This window comes from Lithobates pipiens, unplaced genomic scaffold, assembly GCF_037356315.1.
Source record: "Lithobates pipiens isolate NorthernLeopardFrog02 unplaced genomic scaffold, aLitPip1_a1.2 Scaffold_27, whole genome shotgun sequence".
NCBI lineage: Eukaryota > Metazoa > Chordata > Amphibia > Anura > Ranidae > Lithobates > Lithobates pipiens.
In genome coordinates, this window is record NW_027507788.1 from 89,430,094 (window position 1) to 89,448,118 (window position 18,025).

The following is an 18,025-nucleotide window of genomic DNA, read 5'->3' on the forward strand; positions in this document are numbered from 1 at the left end:
GCTGTATTTATACAGAGATTAAATTACACACAGGTGAACTCTATGTACTAATTAGATGACTTCTGAAGGTAATTAGTTCCACAAGATTTTAGTTAGGGGTATCAGAGTAAAAGGGGCTGAATACAAATGCATGCTACAATTTTCAGATATTTTATTATATTTGTAAAAAAAAAATTGAAATCCATTTATCATTTTCCTTCCACTTCACAATTATGTGCTACTTTGTGTTGGTCTATCACATAAAATCCCAATAAAATACATTTACGTTTTTGGTTGTAACATTACAAAACATGGAAAATTTCAAGGGGTATGAATATTTTTTCAAGGCACTGTAGGTCTTCTCTTTAGAAATGGATACCCATTGCAGTATTATTTTGTTTTGGTGGTCTTTAGATGGTGGTGGTGAGTTGGTGGTCCCACCACCACCCAAAGACCACAAAAAAATGCTACTGGGTTGGTGGTGGGACCATCAACTCACCACCACTATCTAAAGACCACCAAAACAAAATAATACTGCAATGGGTATCCATTTCTAAAGAGAAGACCTACAGTGCCTTGAAAAAATATTCATACCCCTTGAAATTTTCCATGTTTTGTAATGTTACAACCAAAAACGTAAATGTATTTTATTGGGATCGTGGTCCCACACTCCCACCGCCAACACAGTAGCATTTTGTGCGGTCTTTGGGTGGTGGTGGTGGGATGGTGGTCCCACACTCCCACCGCCAACACAGTAGCATTTTGTGCGGTCTTTGGGTGGTGGTGGTGGGATGTGGTCCCACACTCCCACCGCCAACACAGTAGCATTTTTTTTAAGAGACTGCTGGGAGAAGTACAAATGTATTATTTCTAGTGACTGTGCAGTTATTTTTAGCCTTTTGAAGCTGAAATATCAGTTTTGGCCTTGGCTGTTAATTTAACTGAAGAGGCCCTTCCAGCTCAGCAGCTCAGTATTCGCAAATATAGTACATCCTACGGGAGCAGTCATTGTCCCACCATTTTCCATCATTCGAGGAGATGGACACACAGTTTTCCAGGACGCCACCGTTTGGCTCCGTCACTAAGGGATCTTTAAACCAGTTAAAATAAGAAACCCGATGCCCGCTCTCAAACAAGTACATCCCATCCGAGCGACGATCATTAATGCCAATCCAGACAGGCCAGTTAAAGGGAAAGAAGACATCATGAACATATTGTGCCACAGCTGCAAATTCTTGCTGATCAATGGGCATTGCCAGGTTTCCACCGCGGCTGTAGCAAAGCTTTTGTGCTGTATTGTAGTCTTCAAAATGCTGGAAGATGAGGTAGCACTTGCGTGTGTACCTCTTGCCTTTCAAACAACCTACAAAGAAACACAAGTAAGACAATAATTATTGGCATTAGTATCAATATTTTGTTATTCCATAGATGCATTCAGGATTGCATAAAGAAAACAAAAACAAAATACAAACAAAAACACAGGAAAGAAAAAGCACACAAGCCATCTTTGAGTTTTAAAGATGCACTGTTAAAACAAATGAAATCAGGGGTAGGTAACCTTTGAGAGTCGGAGATCTACCTGAACAACATGAAAGAGATCAAAGATCTCCGGGTTTCGGTACCCTTTTATTAAAAAAAAAATAAAATGAACTCACAAGGCCTAACTAAGTAGTAAGGAGAAATAAAATAAAACAAATGCCACTGTATACAATATAACCTTAGCCTACCTTAAAGTATAACTGTATGCACAACTTTTTTTTGACATTTTGGATATAGTAAGGGAGGTTTATAATCCCTGTAAGGTTTATTTTTGCCATGGTTGTCTCATTGGGGAGATTGACCTTCACTTTCTGCCCCATAGCCAAGCAGTAATTGATAGTAAATCCCTGAAAATGAAGGGAATGTCTTGGGGACCCTCCATCACCAGAACTAATGTCCACATTGGAAGATTTCCCCTTTATTACTTTTTTGGGACAACCCAAAATGTGTGATTTTCTTTTACTTTCCCTTGAAGATGATTATGGTAATCAGAACAGAGAGGATGAATCTCCCTAATGATACAGCAATGAAAATCTAATAGGTGTTCTAATCCATCTCCAGTTTATCCAAAACTTCAAAAAAGATTTGTCTTTAGTTATACTTTAAAAGTGGACAGTGCCAGTCAATAGAGCAGTGAACATTGTCAGTAGGGTAGTGGATGCTGTGGTTTAGTTTTTTGTTTTTGCTATTGTATTTTTTAAATTATTTTTTACACATTTTTTTTTTTTATAATTTGTAAAAAAAAATTATCAGCCCTGTTGGGATGTTTTGGTGAAGTAGCTCACTTTTGAGACAGAATAAGGGGACTGAGTCCTCAATGTCCATCTCTGCAGCCTCAGCTGCAAAATGCTGAATGAACAGGCAGAGCTCTACACATTCTCCTTGTTAAAACAAACTGAAGCATACTAAACACAGTTTTCTATACTTCAATTATGATTGAATACAGTGAGTATTCGTTACCTATTACTTACTCGCTGTGTTCCGTCAGTAAAGAAAGAGGTCAGTAAACTACATATTTACTGGCCCCCTTCCCCCACTCTCTATCCTGGAATAATCCCCGCAGCAACCAACAGGAGAGGGGGGGGGGGACTGGGCTGCACAAGGAACCTGGAAAGGAGGGGTGGGGGGGTCCACATTAACTGGAACTAATGCCCTTTATTTTCCTTCTGCAGCCACTAAATGCCTGTGGAGGAGGAGAAGCAGGCTTGTGGTTGCTGCAGAAGGAAAATACAGGGATCAATTCCAGTAAATCCAGTATGGATTCTGGGGGTTGGCAAAGAAGGGACGCAATCTACTCATTACCTACCTGTGACCGACATGGGTTGCCAACCCCAACTTAAAGTGTCCAAACGCCACTTCAAAAATGTAATATATTGCAGATTACAAGATGGCTGCTTTAGTTTTCTTTTTCAAACTTTTTCCCCCTATATTTTCACCTTGTAATTCTGAATGTGAATAGCCCACTTCCTGTCCCTTTATGGCTACACTCACTTCTCTGTATCTGTGGAAGCAAACATGGTTGGCCCACAGACTGGACTTACCCATGACCGCCTTTGTTCATTGGTGCATGTTAGTTGATGCATTGGGATTGGAAGTGAGGCAAAAGTTTGAATTGTCACAAGAACAAAGCCTGTCTGCATATGTAGGTTTCACGAACTATTTTAAGGACGATTACACCTCAACAAGACACAAATATTTCAGCAAAATAGTCTATGTCCCTGTAATGCAGAAAGAAAGTGCCTGCAACTATAGGCCTCTGATGGATGGCGGTATTAGAAAAGTCCACATCATACTGAGAATCGTTACTTTCCTCAGAACTCTTTAGAATTGTGCCAGAAACAGGTATGGGTATTTATCGCAAGGCAATATGGCAGGGTGGGCAATAAGGCCAGAATGTCCATATTGGACACTCCATTTTCAGATTATGTTCAGCCCCTGAGCCTAACAGCAGCCTTGGTTTCTGGAATTCGGTCAGCTGTGCAGGAAACAACATCATAGAAACCAATGGTCTATTCCCAGCTCCATTCAGATTTTTTTCTGCAAATGTAGGCTTCAGGAACCATTTTATTTAATAAACTTTTATTGATGAAAAGAAGCATATACAGCATATCGGAATAATCAGTCAATGGGACAATACATTCAACCGTGATATAAACAATCTCTTGGGGTAACATATAAAACACAAAGGCAAAAATAATATACCACAGGTAAGACCCTGAGGGCCCATTATTAGGAACCATCTCCTCAGGTGTCCTGACTGAGACTTCAAAGTTGACGTATCAAAAGAAAGTATATCCTTCCTTCCGGTATGAGAGATAATCTACTAAAGATTGAGAAAGAGAAAAGCCAGAAAAAGAAAAGAGCAAGAGTTTAGGGCGCAGAAGATATAGAGGGGGGGGAGGGAGTCGGGAGGGCGGGAGAGGGGAGGGGGGTGGCCTGTGTTGCCGCCTCAGCAGAGACAAACCTCAGCATATGTATAGTCATAGACATTTGAGATTACACAGGTTGAGACATAATATCTGCATAAGCAGTAGTGTATTTAAAGGCGACCCAGCAGGCCCATATTTTTTTAACTAGGTCAGATTTGCCTCGTAGGGAGAGAGTCAAATCTTCCATGTAATAAGTACTATCAACCTTAAGTAACCAGCGCCGCAGCACTGGGATCGTTCTCTGCTTCCAAAACTGCGGGATAAGGGTTTTTGCGGCATTGAGAAGATGAGGCGTAATAGAGTTTTTATATAAGCCTGCTGGTTCCCCTGTACAATGGAGCAAGACATACCATGGGTCGTTGGGTACCTCCCAGCCCTGAATTTGATTGATCCAATACAAGACAGCGAGCCAGAATGGCCTTTTTGTCACATTCTCTCCAACAAAGTGGAGAGGTCTGAGGGAAGAGCTTATGCAGCATCACAGGTGTGTAGTGCCACATGGTTAAAAGTTTGTAGGCCACCTCCGACATTTTAGAAGATCCAGAAGCGGTATGCGCCATGGTGAGGATAGTGGATTTTTGGTTTGGGGTAAGCTCCTCATGAAGATCCAGTTCCCAATTACGTATAAAAGTAGGGGTGTTAGTAGACATCAGAGACAACAAAACGCTGTAAAAATAAGAAATAGGTTTCTCAATGGGCCGGGCATCCGAGAAAGCGGACTCCAAAGGAGTGAGCTCGGTAATAGAGCGTAAAGGCTTGGGCAATGAGTGGACAAATGCCGCCAATTGGTGATGCTTCCAGCGGTCCATGTAGGAGATGTGCAATTCACCCATGATGACAGAGAGTGGGAGAATACCGGAAGGGCCAGTTACTTGGTGTAGGAGAGTTTTAGTTCCCAAATGCCAAGAGGCATGCTGACGTGGGCCCATGTTACCAGGGGGGAAATAGTTATGTCCCGACAAGGGCAGCAATGGCGAATTGTAGGGCCAGCCCTGGGCTTTGCACAGAGAATCCCAGATCATGAGAGAGGAGCTTGTCAATGGTGACGAGTTGGCAGATAAGGTTCTGTACTTCCTCGGTATCCACATTTGTGTAGAAAGGTCGGTACCACTGAGTTCCATTTCTAGAGCGACCCACAGTTTAGCATGCATACTATATTTCCAATCTGACAGTCTGGCCAATATAATGGCGTGGAAATATAGCCGGAAATCCGGCATTGCCAGGCCCCCCTGACACTTTAACCGTATGAGCCGTTTTACCCACTGTTATACCATGTATGTTTGGGTTACGCTTAACAATGGAAAGAAAGGGCTCTAGAGAGATTGCGAATAGGATTGGGGAAAGCTGGCAGCCCTGACGCGTGCCATTATGCAAGGTAAAGGGGTCACTGAGAGTACCATTGATTTGTAATTGAGCCGTGGGATGACGATATAAGGCTGAAATTTGAGACTGAAGGGAAGAGCCAATTCCAAGGTGAGACAACGCCGCCATAAGGTACTCCCAGTCCACCCTGTCAATCGCCTTTTCAGCATCCGTAGAAAGTAACAGGGTGGGCTGGGAGAGCCGACGCACGTGCGCCATCGGGGAGAAAGTAAGCAAAGAATTATCACGTGCCTCCCTCCCTGGAATAAAACCAGTTTGGTCCCTCAATATCCATCTCGGGATCAGAGGGAGCAGTCTATTCGCAATGACTTTAGCATAAATTTTTGCGTCGATATTAAATAATTAGATGGGGCGGTAACTTGCACAGTCGGTCAGGTCCTTCCTCGCCTTAGGGATAACTGTCATATGAGCATGTATAGTCTCCTGGCGGAAAGCTCCACCATTCAAGGTTACATTAGCGTAGTTGGTCAAGTGTGGGAATAGTATGTCAGCATAGGAGCGGTAATAAGACACCGTAAAGCCATCGGGCCCTGATGCCTTACCCTTCGCCATGCCTTTCAGGGCACCCAACAACTCTGCCGAGGTGAACTCCCCCTCCAGAGAAGCTAGGGTCTCCGGAGAGAGTTGCGGGAGGTCAGCTCTGGTCAAGTAATCCTGAATGAGTTTCAACTTGGCGTTGCCATCGGCATCCCCCTGGCGAATGTGATAAAGATGCCGATAGAACTCCCTGAATTCTTTGGCAATGTGAGTGGTAGCAAAAGCCACGGACCCTGAAAGAGTCTTAATTTTAGGGATAAATGCAGCAGCCTTCTGCTGTCTCACGGAGTTAGCCAGCAGTCCACTGGGTCTGTCCCCCCATTCATAAAAACGCTGGGATACCAACCGAGATCGTTGTTTCTGATCTAGATGTAGTAGGGTCTTTAAGGACTCCCTCTTTTCAGTGAAAGTATAAAAAAGGGCCAGAGTCTGACTCCGTTTGTGTTGCCGCTCTAAACTCCTAATATCCTGCAATATAATAGAGTGTCCTGTTGCGCCACCCATTCCCTCTTTTTCCTGGCGCCTAGTTCAATAAGTCTACCTCTAATAAATACTTTATGGGCTTCCCACAATGTGCCCGGGGAGACTTCGGTGCTCATATTAGTTTTGAAATAAAAGTCTAGTTCCTCTCTTATCATTTTTTATCTAGGTTTTCATTCAGTTTCCAATTAGCGGATTTAAGGGGCAGTGAATCTACTTTAAGAGTGAGCAAAAATCGGAGCATGGTCTGATAGGGGAGATGTTTCTATGCGCGATCTCACTAGTAGTGGCAGGTGTTGGTGATCAATAAGACATAAATCGATTCTAGAGTACGTCCGGTGTACCGTTGAATAGTGGGTGAAATCTCGCTCTCGTGGGTGCATGGTCCTCCAGGCGTGCATCAGCTGTGTCTCATGAAGCTGTGTGCGAATGAACCTCAGCTTTTTATAAGACAAGGTCGATCCACCTCTGGAAGTGTCCAGGGTGGGTTCTAGAGCAACATTAAAATCACCCGCCAGGAGCACGCACCCACGTGCGAAATCCCGTAGTAAAGTAAGTGTTGATGCAATAAAACCCGCCTGGTCCCTGTTGGGGGAGTAAAGAGTAGCCAGGGTACATGGCATGCTGCCCAGGGTGCCCTTCAGAAACAAAAAGCAGCCAGCTGGGTCGCTAAGCATAGATTTCAATGTGAACGCGGTTCCCCTACGAAACCCAATGGCCACCCCCTTAGCATTAGAAATATCTGAGAGGCTATAATACCACGTGGGGTACTTGGGGTTGTATAGCTTGACCGAGGTCGTGTGGGTGAGATGGGTCTCTTGAAGAAAGACCACATCCCCCTGCAGGCGGTCCAGTTCCCTGTATAGGTTGTGTCTCTTCCCAGGGGCATGTAGTCCCCTAACTTTAAAGGAAATGAGGTTCACCGTAGCCATGGGGTCTCAAATAGAGGAACCGGGCCCTGTTCAAATACACTGTGATAATACCAAGATGCACAAGTCCACCCAGGGAGAAGGGGACAGGGATGGATGAGGGTGGGAAGGGGGGGGAGCTAGGGAGAGAGAAAGGAAGCAGAAAGAGGGGAAGAAGGAAAAGCAGGACATCAGAAGTAAAGGAAAGAATAGCTCAGCAATAGCGCTAATTGCACGCATGAATCTGCAGTGCAGAGGCAGGACGCACGCCCGGCGCGTCACCCCTATGCCCATCACCCCAAATAGGGCAAGGGCACCAGGACTCCGCTCCAGACGGCCCCCGCTGTGAAAGGGGGAGGTGACGTTCGGACAGTCGGATGCCAACCACGCCATGGGGGTTAGAAATTCATCCCGGCGGTCCGGCGCCAGCACCTTACATAACCTCACAGTACCATAACACAAAAAGAATAATATAAAGATAAAATAAAAGTAAAAAACAAATGACAGAAAACATGGTCGGAGTAGCCACAGTAAAACTAAACTAGGAGATCAGTGGTCAATCCATAACATATTCCCCTGAGCAGACCCGCGGGGCTGGTACAAAACAATCCCCCATTACGTTTGTAGGTCACCTTACTCAGAGCAGTAGTTCGGGCTTGCCCATAAGTTCGGGGTATCAAAAGTAGAGAACACTGAACAATCATGTAGAAACCGCGGGCAGCAAAGCAAAACAAAACGTGTAACTAAGTCAGCAGGCCCGGCCCGAGTAAAAATAAAACTCTACATGTATTATACTTGCGGAAACCGGGAATCCCCCTCCGGCTGGAGAAGGAGATAAACGTGGCTTCAAGGTTCCGTTTAGATTCCAATCTAGTGGTGTTCCACATTTTCCTGTGCTGAAATTTGTTGTTTACGGCCCACTCTCTGCCATTTGCTGTCGGAGCCGCCTGGCACAGGTGGGATGCCATCTTGCCAACCGGGGAGGTCTGGAATATCCACGTGCAGGTCTTCACAAAATTTTGCTAGGTCCTCCAGGAACCTGAGGGCCAAGTTTTTCCTGTTCACGGTGGCCAGCAGAGCCGTAGGGAAACCCCATCTGTACTTAATGGACGCCGCTTGCAAGCGTTCTGTGAGAGGGCGTAAGGCCCTGCGTCTGTCTAGGGTCTCCTTTGCCAAGTCTGGGAAGAGAGTGAGTGATGTGCCGTCGAAGTCGAACGGCGTAGCATCTCTGGCCTTCCGCATGATTTGCTCTTTATCTGGGTAGTGATGGACTCTGCATATGATGTCACGCGGAGTTTCCGTAGCAATGCTGCGGGGGAGAAGGGCCCTGTGAACTCGGTCAATTTTTAAGGGTGCGTCCGCCGCTCGACCTAGGAGACTGTTAAAAATACCTCTGACAGATGGCAAAAGGTCCTCGTCCCTGGTCGCCTCCGGGAGGCCTCGGATCCGAATATTTATTGCGTCTGTTCCGGTTCTCTTGGTCCTCGATCTTATATAGGGCTGTCCGGTGGGCAATTGCAAGCTGGCGGGTGGTCGTCTGCAGAGATCTTATGGCGGTTGCATGGCGGTCCAGTCGCTGTTCAGTTTCCTCTACGCGTACCAGGACCTGGGACAGGTCAGAGGGGACCGCCGAGACCTCCTTCTTGATCACCCTTTCAAGGTTCAGCAACATTGAGGCCAGGTCTGCCTTGGTAGGAAGGTCGCTCACTCTGGCGACTGCTCTGGGAGGGTCAGTCAAGTCGCCCTTTCCCTCCGACTCGGCCGAAGAATTAGGCAAGCACGGGCTTGGCCTCAGCAGCGTGCTGTGCGCCGACCGGGCCTAGGCCATCTCGCTCATCCACATCCTCGGGCTCCATGGACAAAAATAGTGCCCGCAGCGGCACCCTTCTTGGGAAGGGACTTGCCTGTCCTCCTCCCCATCTTCGGGTAGGGTAACTGTGAGGGGATCGTAGTGAAAAAGAGCAAGTTTACAATGCCAGTGCCGGAGCTCTCGGGAAACACGTCCGCTCTAGTACATCATCAAGCCATGCCCCCCTTCAGGAACCATTTTAAGGACGATTACATCTCAATACATCCCCGTTCCCCATTGACAACGTCACATATGACGAAACGCATCTGGAGAAGGATACGTGCTGATGTAACCACGCTGTCTCGCTAGGAGGACTGGAGTTTGTATGTAGCCGGCCGGCTCTGTCATTTTGTGCGCGATTTTAAACTTCTATGATGTGCACTGCTGTTTTTTACTAATAAAAATCCATTAGGCAATATTACAATATGGTAGTTTTATGGGTTTCTGCTGAGTGAGTTGCTGGTTTGGTTTAGTGGACCTGGATTGAATGGTGTCATCAGTGTTTGAATACATCTGTGCAATTACCCATCCACTGCTTATCTCCATGATCTTCAGTGCAAGAAAAGGCCCTGGCTGGACTATAGCCACATGTTGATTTTGCTTGCCATCTGGTAAGTGAGTTTTTCTTAAGGTGATGGCACACTTATTGAATGAACTGTGGTGTTGATTGAAGAATTGATGAATATTACTCCATGTTTTTTGCCATATGAGAGATGCTTTCCATTTCTACAATCAATTATTTATTAATTGGACTGTACTAGTTCAGCTGCTTCTTTCTTACATCTAAATAAGACACACTTATTTCAGCAAAATAATTTTGATGGTGAATCTAGTGATACTGAATGGACACCAGTAGAAGAACACTCTGTGTCCCTGTAATGCAGAAAGAAAGTGTCTGCAACTATAGGCTTCTAACTGGTGGTAGTCAGGGAATATGGTCACTGTAATTCATAAAGAGTGTCATAAACACTCTTTGGAAATGTGCCCTGTCTCAGCACAACAATTATTAGTCCCTGTGACAGATTTCATGTGTCTGGCAGAAGCAACAAGTACATGAATTTATTTTATGGAGGTAATGTTGGGAACGGTACTGAGGCTGGAGTGTCCATACTGGACATTCCATCCTCAGTGTATGGTCATACCCTAGGACGAACAGCATCCCTGGCTGCTAGAATGTTGTTGGTTATGCAGCCGACAGCATCCTAGCAATGAATAATGCATGCCTGGCTCTATTCATATTCCCCTCATTGACTTAATATGGTCTTGGTCATACAGTATTTGAGAAATGACATTATTGAGCACATTCAGCTGTTGACCAGGGACTCTCTGGCAGCTGTGTAGGGTCAGGGATGTGGATGCATTATTGATTCCTAAGAGGCTGGTGGCTTCCAGTGTCCTAGCAACCTCAAAACCCTAAGCAGAAAGCTCTCGCACTTGTGGCAGCTATCCAGTGCAGACATGCGTGGCATGTCTCTGTAAGCCAATTATTAGAGTTTGTCTTAATTACCACCAGTTTGCTTATCTGTGAATTTGCTGTAATTCTTTTTGAATTTGTTGTAGTCATAGTGACACATTATTAAATTGGTTGTAAATTCTCCCTCCTGACTTCTAACTATAGGTAAGCCTAGAAGGCTTAACTATAGGTAGTGAAAATATCTCCTAAATGTGCGCCATCTAGGAGATATTTCACGTGTAGTGCGATGCATACTAGCACATTATGCTTTTAATTTGCAGGCTTTGCAGGGAGCAAAAGAGGAAGTAATTCCCATCATGATTTACTTACTCTTTAATGTGGCACAAATGAGAACAAGCAGAATCTGTTGTATGTGTTGGAACTTTTAGACTCCATTTACATTTGTTCTACTCCAAAGTTACACTGACTTTTTAAATCAAACCTTGGTGCAACTTTGACACAATTTTGAATGGGTGCAACTTGGATACGACTTTGGTTTTGAGCAGTGATAATGGATATCTGTTGCACAACTGTATTGTATAGCATTCATGTATGACGTTCATGAAACTTTTGAGGGTTAACATTCAAGTCTTTGGCCCTCAAGTTGCATTAAAGTGGGACCAAAGTAGTGCATTAACTACTTTGAAGTTTCTGCAACTTTAGGTCTCACATATATGAATGGTTATCATTGGAAAACATGGGAAACAACTTGTCATGTGACTTTGATGTCTGAAGCTGCATGACAAGTCCCACAAGTGTGAATGGAGCCTTAGGTAAACATGTCCAACCGCCTCTGTGGTTCACAACAAAATCCCTTTCAGGACTGACTTTTCAATAAATATGTTTAACCGCATGCTGACCACCCGCCGCAGTTATACTGCAGCAACATTTCTCGGCTGTGTGAATCACCATCATGGTACATCGGTGCCATAGACAGCCACTAGGGGGCTTGTGCGTGCCCCCTGCTTGCCCACGGAGGCAATGTGAGTGCCCGGCAGTCGCGATCACCGACGGGCTCCCGCGATCGCTCAGGGCACACCGAGAACCGGGATCTGTGTGTGTAAACACACAGTTTCCGGTTCCCTGAGGGGAGAACAGACAGATCGTCTGTTCATACTCTGTCATCTCCCCTGCACAGTCCCATCCCCCCTTCAGTTAGAACACGTACTAGGACACACTTAACCACTTGCTTACTGGGCACTTAAACTTTCTGCGCTGATGCACTTTGAATGACAATTGCGCGATCATACAACACTGTACCCAAATTAAATTTTTATCATTTTTTTCCCACAAATAGAGCTTTCTTTTGGTGGTATTTAATCACAGCTGGGATTTTTATTTTTTTGCTAAACAACATTTTTAATATTTGTTGTCATGTTTAATAGTTTGTTATAAAATTTTGCAAACAGGTAATTTTTCTGCTTCATTGATATGCGCTGATGAGGCGGCACTGGTGGGCACTGAAAGGCTGCACTGATGGGCACTACTAGGCACAGTTAAGGCAGCACTGATAGACACAGATAAGGCGGTGCTGATGGGGACAGATAAGTCGGAACTGATGGGCACAGATAAGGCGGCACTGATGGCCACTGATAAGATGGCACTGATGGGCCCTGATGGGTGGCAGGGATGGGTGGCACAGATGGGCACTGGTAGGTGGCACTGATGTGCAGCACTGTCCAGGCACTGATTGTGGGCACTGATGGATGGCAATGTGGGCACTGACAGATGGCACTGTGGGCACTGACGGATGGCACTGTGGGCACTGACAGGTGGTGCTGATGGGTACTGACAGGTGGCGCTGGTGGGCACTGGTAGGCGACACTTGTAGGGGGCACAGGTGGGCACTGAGGATCTGGTGGCAAATCACAGTGAGCGGGACTAATGTAATAGACTCATTGATCACAGAGCGCACCGTGCGTGCCCTTCAGGGGGCACGCAGGCTGCTTGTGCATGGGGCGACATCAATAGACGTCGTCCCGGTAATGCAGGTCCACGTTGTAGACGTCATTCGGCTATTGCGTGAATCCCTAGTGGTTAAAGAGGAAGGGAACCCTGTATGTTTTTTCTTTTTATTTAAATATATATATAGATATATATATATCTATATATATATCTATGTATATATATATATATATATATATATATATATATATATATGCATTAAAGTATTGCAAAGCGACACATCAGAATCGGCAAAAAACGAGCTTTGAAAATACCTTATTTCTCTTTTATATTATTTTGTGACTTCTGGGTATTGGCCGCGCCATTTTAACTCCTGTATGTTCAATAGCTTGTGGACTTCATTTTCGCCCTTACTAATTTTCCTTGTCCAAATCTCGCGCATGCGCCATAGCGCCGAAACCGAGCCTCTAGCTCGACTGCCGTTACTACGGCAACAGAGCTAATCCACTGATGCATCGCGAGACTGGCCTCTGTGCCGTTATCAGAGGAAGCTAATGATACAGCATGCAGGGGAGAGACATAGTGTGCCGTAAATCAATATATCTAATGCGCAAACGTGGCTGGCGTCACTAGAAACTGCAGGACGATTTTTATGGCAACTAAAACAGTGAGTGCACTTTCACAGGCAGTGATCAGCTGCCTTTGCTATCTATATTTCAAAGAGCTTAAGTTGTATTGGAGGGTTTACAACCACTTTAACCCCTTCACTGCCCCCTAGTGGAACCCCTTCACTGCCAGTGACATTTTCACAGTAATCAATGCGATTGTATAGCATTGATTGCTATAAAAATGCCAGTGGTCCCAAAAATGTGTCAAAATTGTCTGACGTGTCTGCCATAATGTTGCAGTCCTGATCGGTGCTATTACTAGTAAAAAAATAAAAAATGAATAATAAAAAAGCCATAAAACTATCCCCTATTTTGTAGACGCTATAACTTTTGCGCAAATCAATCAATAATCGCTTATTGCGATTTTTTTTTAACAAAAAAATATGTAGAAAAATCCATATCGGCCTAAACTGAGGGAAAAAAATATTTTTTTTATATATTTTTTGTGGATATTTATTATAGCGAAAAGTAAAAAATATTGCTTTTTTTTTTTTTACAATTGTCACTCTTTTTTTGTTTATAGCACAAAAATAAAGAAAACAGAGGCGATCAAATACCACCAAAAGAAAGCTCTATTTGTGGGAAAGAAAAGGACATCAATTTTGTTTGGGTGCAACATCGCACAACCGTGCAATTGTCAGTTAACGCGATGCAGTGCCGAATCGCAAAAAGTACTCTGGTCAGGAAGGGGGTGAAATCTTCCGGGGCTGAAGTGGTTAAAAACAACACACGCACGCACGCTCTCTTCTAATTAAGAAGATTTAATGATGCTTCCATTTTTGTAATAAGTGGTAAAGAGATGAGAACACTTTGATCAGGGTCATTGATTAGGGTCAGAGGGCCCAGTGGGCTTTGTCTACACCATTTGCTACACCGTTGCTGTCAGTTACGCATAACTGGAAAAATAACATTTTATTTAGCATATAAAAGAGAGTCTCCTGTAGCAATGTGGAGAAAATCATAATTAAAACAAGAAATTAGCTTGATAAACAACAGCCCAACACATGTTCCTGCTTGGCATTCCTACCTTCAATCTGTCCAATCTGTCTCTGGTTCCTGAGATTCATTTCTGACACAGCGGTGATGGCATCGTCTGCTTCGCTGAGCTTATTCCGCATCTTAGAGAGACTCTGATACATCTGCGACACTTTCACATCCAGACCATAGAACTGGACATTGAGGCGATGGATAGCGGATTCAATGCCGCTCAGTCTAGACACTGTATTAGAGAATAAAAGGAAAGTTAGCATGGAAAAATAATACTTAGGTACTATAAATCAATCATATATTGCTGCAAATGTTTTGCAGATAAAGCATTATACAGTCTCCCGGTCTGATTACATTAAAGTATAACTAAAGACAAAACTTGTTTTTCTAGTTTTGGATAGAGTGGAGAGGGATTTGAATCCCTGTCAGTTTTTATCTGTGCTCCATTAGGCCGGGTTCACACCACTGCGATGCGGGAACGCCGCGAATCCGCGGCGTTTTCCCGCATCGCACGACTCCCGCCGGCAGTTCACACTGCCCTATGCGAACGGCTGGGAGTGTCAATGATATGTTAATGACACCCCCAGATCCGATCGCATATCGCAGTGCGATCTGCCGACTCGCACAAGAATCGGATCGCATGGTGTGAACGCCCATGGGATCCGATTCTGTTGCGGACGAAAAAAAGGGTCCCGTGCGAGTTTGCTGCGGGACCGCTGCGAGTTCAGCCATACTATCTGTATGGCTGAACTCGCAGCGCTACGGAGATCGGATGTGATTTGCTGTGCGAATCACATCCGGATCTCCCCCCGCAGCAGTGTGAACCCAGCCTTAGGCTAGGTTCACATTGCTGCGATGCGGGAACGCCGCGAATCCGCGGCGTTTTCCCGCATCGCATACCTCCCGCCGGCAGTTCACACTGCCCTATGCGGACGGCTGGGGGTGTCAATGTTATGTTAATGACACCCCCAGATCCGTCGGCATATCGCAGTGCAATCTGCCGACTCGCACAGGAATCGGATCGCATGGTGTGAACCCCCATGCGATCTGATTCCGTTGCGGACCCAAAAAAGGGTCCCGTGCGAGTTTGCTGCGGGACCGCTGCGAGTTCAGCCATACTATCTGTATGGCTGAACTCGCAGCGCTACGGAGATCGGATGTGATTTGCTGTGCGAATCACATCCGGTTCTCCCCCCGCAGCGGTGTGAACCCAGCCTTAAGGAGATTCACCGTCTCGATTTGTCCTGTTTACCATTATCACTGAAAATGAGAGTAAAGAAAATTTCAAATTTTGGGTTGCCCCCAGAAAAGTAAAAAATGGAAAATGTTTAGTTCTGGTGGCCTGGGGGTCACCAGGAGATTTCCTTAAAGGAGTTGTAAAGGCAGAAGGTTTTTTTTTATCTTAATGCATTTTATCATACCTCCCAACTTTTTGAGATGGGAATGAGGGACACCTATCAGCAAAAGTATGCAGGCATAGGACACACCCATGGTCAAGACCCCTTAAGGGAGAATTGTACAAAAAAAAAAACAAGATTGGTTAAACCCACAAGTGCTTTTTTTTACCACTACTATTCCTTTATATTAGCTTTTGGAATTTACAAATGCAGCAATTTAGAAGTCAGATGAAAGGTTTAGTGCTGGAAAACACTGTTTAATAGATAAAAAGTGCATTTTATATACCTCTATATATATCAGACCAAAATGAGGGACAAATGAGGAAGAATGAGGGACAGAGGGACATTGCTCCAAATCAGAGACAGTTGGGAGCTATGTTTTATGCATTAAGATAAAGAACCCTTGTGTATGTAACAGCCTCCCCAGCACCCCCTAATTATTTACCTGAGCCCCAAATCTCTCCAGTGGTGTCCATGAGTGTCTGAACCATCTGGGACTCTCCTCCTGATTGGGATACACAGCAGTGGTGCCATTGACTCCCGCAGTTGTCAATCACAGTCAGCCAATTAGGGGAGAGAGGGGACAGGCATGTCTGAATGGACACACAGAGCGGTGACTTGGCTCGGGTGCCCCCATAACAAGCTGCTTGCTGTGGGGGCACTCGGCAGCAGGGAGGGGCCAGGAGTAGCGAAGAAGGACCCAAGAATAGGAGGATACAGGCTGCTCTGTGCAAAAGCAACTGCACAGAGGAGGTAAATATGACATGTTTGTTATTTTTTTAAAATAAGACTTTACAACCACTATGCACAATATGCAGGGATTTCCTCTGACCTCCTGTTTGGTTATGGGACAGGATTGAAGGTAAATCTTCAAAATGGGCCACAGATGGCAAAAAAAATAATAATAATCTCACAGGGGTTATAATCCTCCCTTGCTCTATCCAAAATGAAAAAAAAAAGGTTTTGCCTATAGTGCTACTTTAAGGCCTTGTTCACATGACATATGCAACATACAGAATATGCCTATGCGAGACCATGTATACTGTACCTGCATGGGAATGCACAGGTGTTCTGTGCATCCCCATGTAGGCAGTCCTATTCATGTCAATTGTGGTGCACGGACTGCATGGACACAGGAAGTGAAGGGAAATCTTCCTAATGGTACCCAGATGTAAAAAACAAACCTAAACGACCGCTGTCGGCATATGTACGTGGGCAGAATGGCACGACTGGACAAAGTAACGTACCCATAAGTTACTTTGAAATTCCCGCCATGCGCACGCGCCTGCAGCAAGCTCCCTGATGGTGCCCGCGGGATCCGGTGACAGGACACTGATCGTCTGCTCCCTTTCATCCGGAGCAGCAATCGGTGTCCACGTCACACAAGCCCATCCCCCAGTCAGTTAGAAACACTCCCCTAGGACACACTTAACCCCTCCCCGCCCCCTAGTGGTTCACTCCTTCACTGCCAGTGACATTTTTACAGTAATCAATGCAATTTTAAAGCATTGATCGCTGTATTAATGCCAATGGTCCCAAAAATGTGTCAAAATTGTCCGATGTGTCCGCTATAATGTCGCAGTCGCGATAAAAATCGTTGGTCACCGCCATTACTAGTAAAAAAAAATTGTTAATAAAAATGCCATAAAACTATCCCCTATTTTGTAGACTCTATAATGTTTGCCCAAACCAACCAATAAACGCTTATGCCCCGTACACACGAGAGGACTTATGTCCGACAGACCTCCAAAGGAGTTCCGCCGGAGTTCCGACGGAGTTCCGACGGAGTTCTGGCGGACTTTTCGACCGAACGGACTTGGACACACACCATCACACCAAACTCCGACGGAGTCGAACGTGATGACGTACGACTGGATTCGAATAAGGAAGTTCATAGCCAGTAGCCAATAGCTGCCCTAGCGTCGGTTTTAGTCCGTCGGAATAGCATACACACGAGCGGATTTTTCGAAGGGGACCGGGTCCGGCGGAGTTCCGTCGGGAAAATTTGAAGCATGCTTAATTTCTAAAGTCCGTCACACTTTAGCGAAGCTAAAGTCCGTTGCAGCCCACACACGATCGGATAGTCTGACGGACTCAGTCCGTCGGACTTTGGATGTCGAAAAGTCCGCTCGTGTGTACGCGGCCTTATTGTGATTTTAATTTTACCAAAAATATGTAAAAGAATACGTATCTGCCTAAACTGAGGGGAAAAAAAATTGATATATTTTTGGGGCATATTTATTATAGCAAAACCTAAAAAATAATGTTTTTTTTCAAAATTGTCGCTATTTATTTGTTTATAGCGCAAAAAATAAAAACCACAGGGGTGATAAAAATCGCAGGGGTGATCAAATACCACTAAAAGACCCCACATCTCCTTTACCCTTTAAAGCAAAAGATCAAAAAATAAATAAATTATCTTTTGCTTTAAGAAAAAAAAAAAGCCAAGTTTACATGGCATGAGAACTGGAAGGGACGTCATGACTTCACTCCGGTCCTCCAAGGGCATAG

The 18,025-nt window shown here is 44.9% G+C and overlaps 1 protein-coding gene across 1 annotated transcript in view; it reads right to left on the minus strand.

Annotated features, from left to right (window-relative positions):
* Positions 1–548: 548 nt before the first annotated feature.
* The window catches only part of CLEC11A (C-type lectin domain containing 11A), a 48,162-nt gene continuing 30,685 nt past the window's right edge, over positions 549–18,025 (minus strand). Inside the window, exons 3-4 of the mRNA XM_077457203.1 lie at positions 14,158–14,349; positions 549–1,342 (exon numbers count right to left, since the gene is read on the minus strand). Coding sequence (XP_077313329.1) covers positions 948–1,342; positions 14,158–14,349 — 587 coding nt within the window. The 3' untranslated portion in view covers positions 549–947. The remainder of the gene's footprint in view (positions 1,343–14,157; positions 14,350–18,025) is intronic.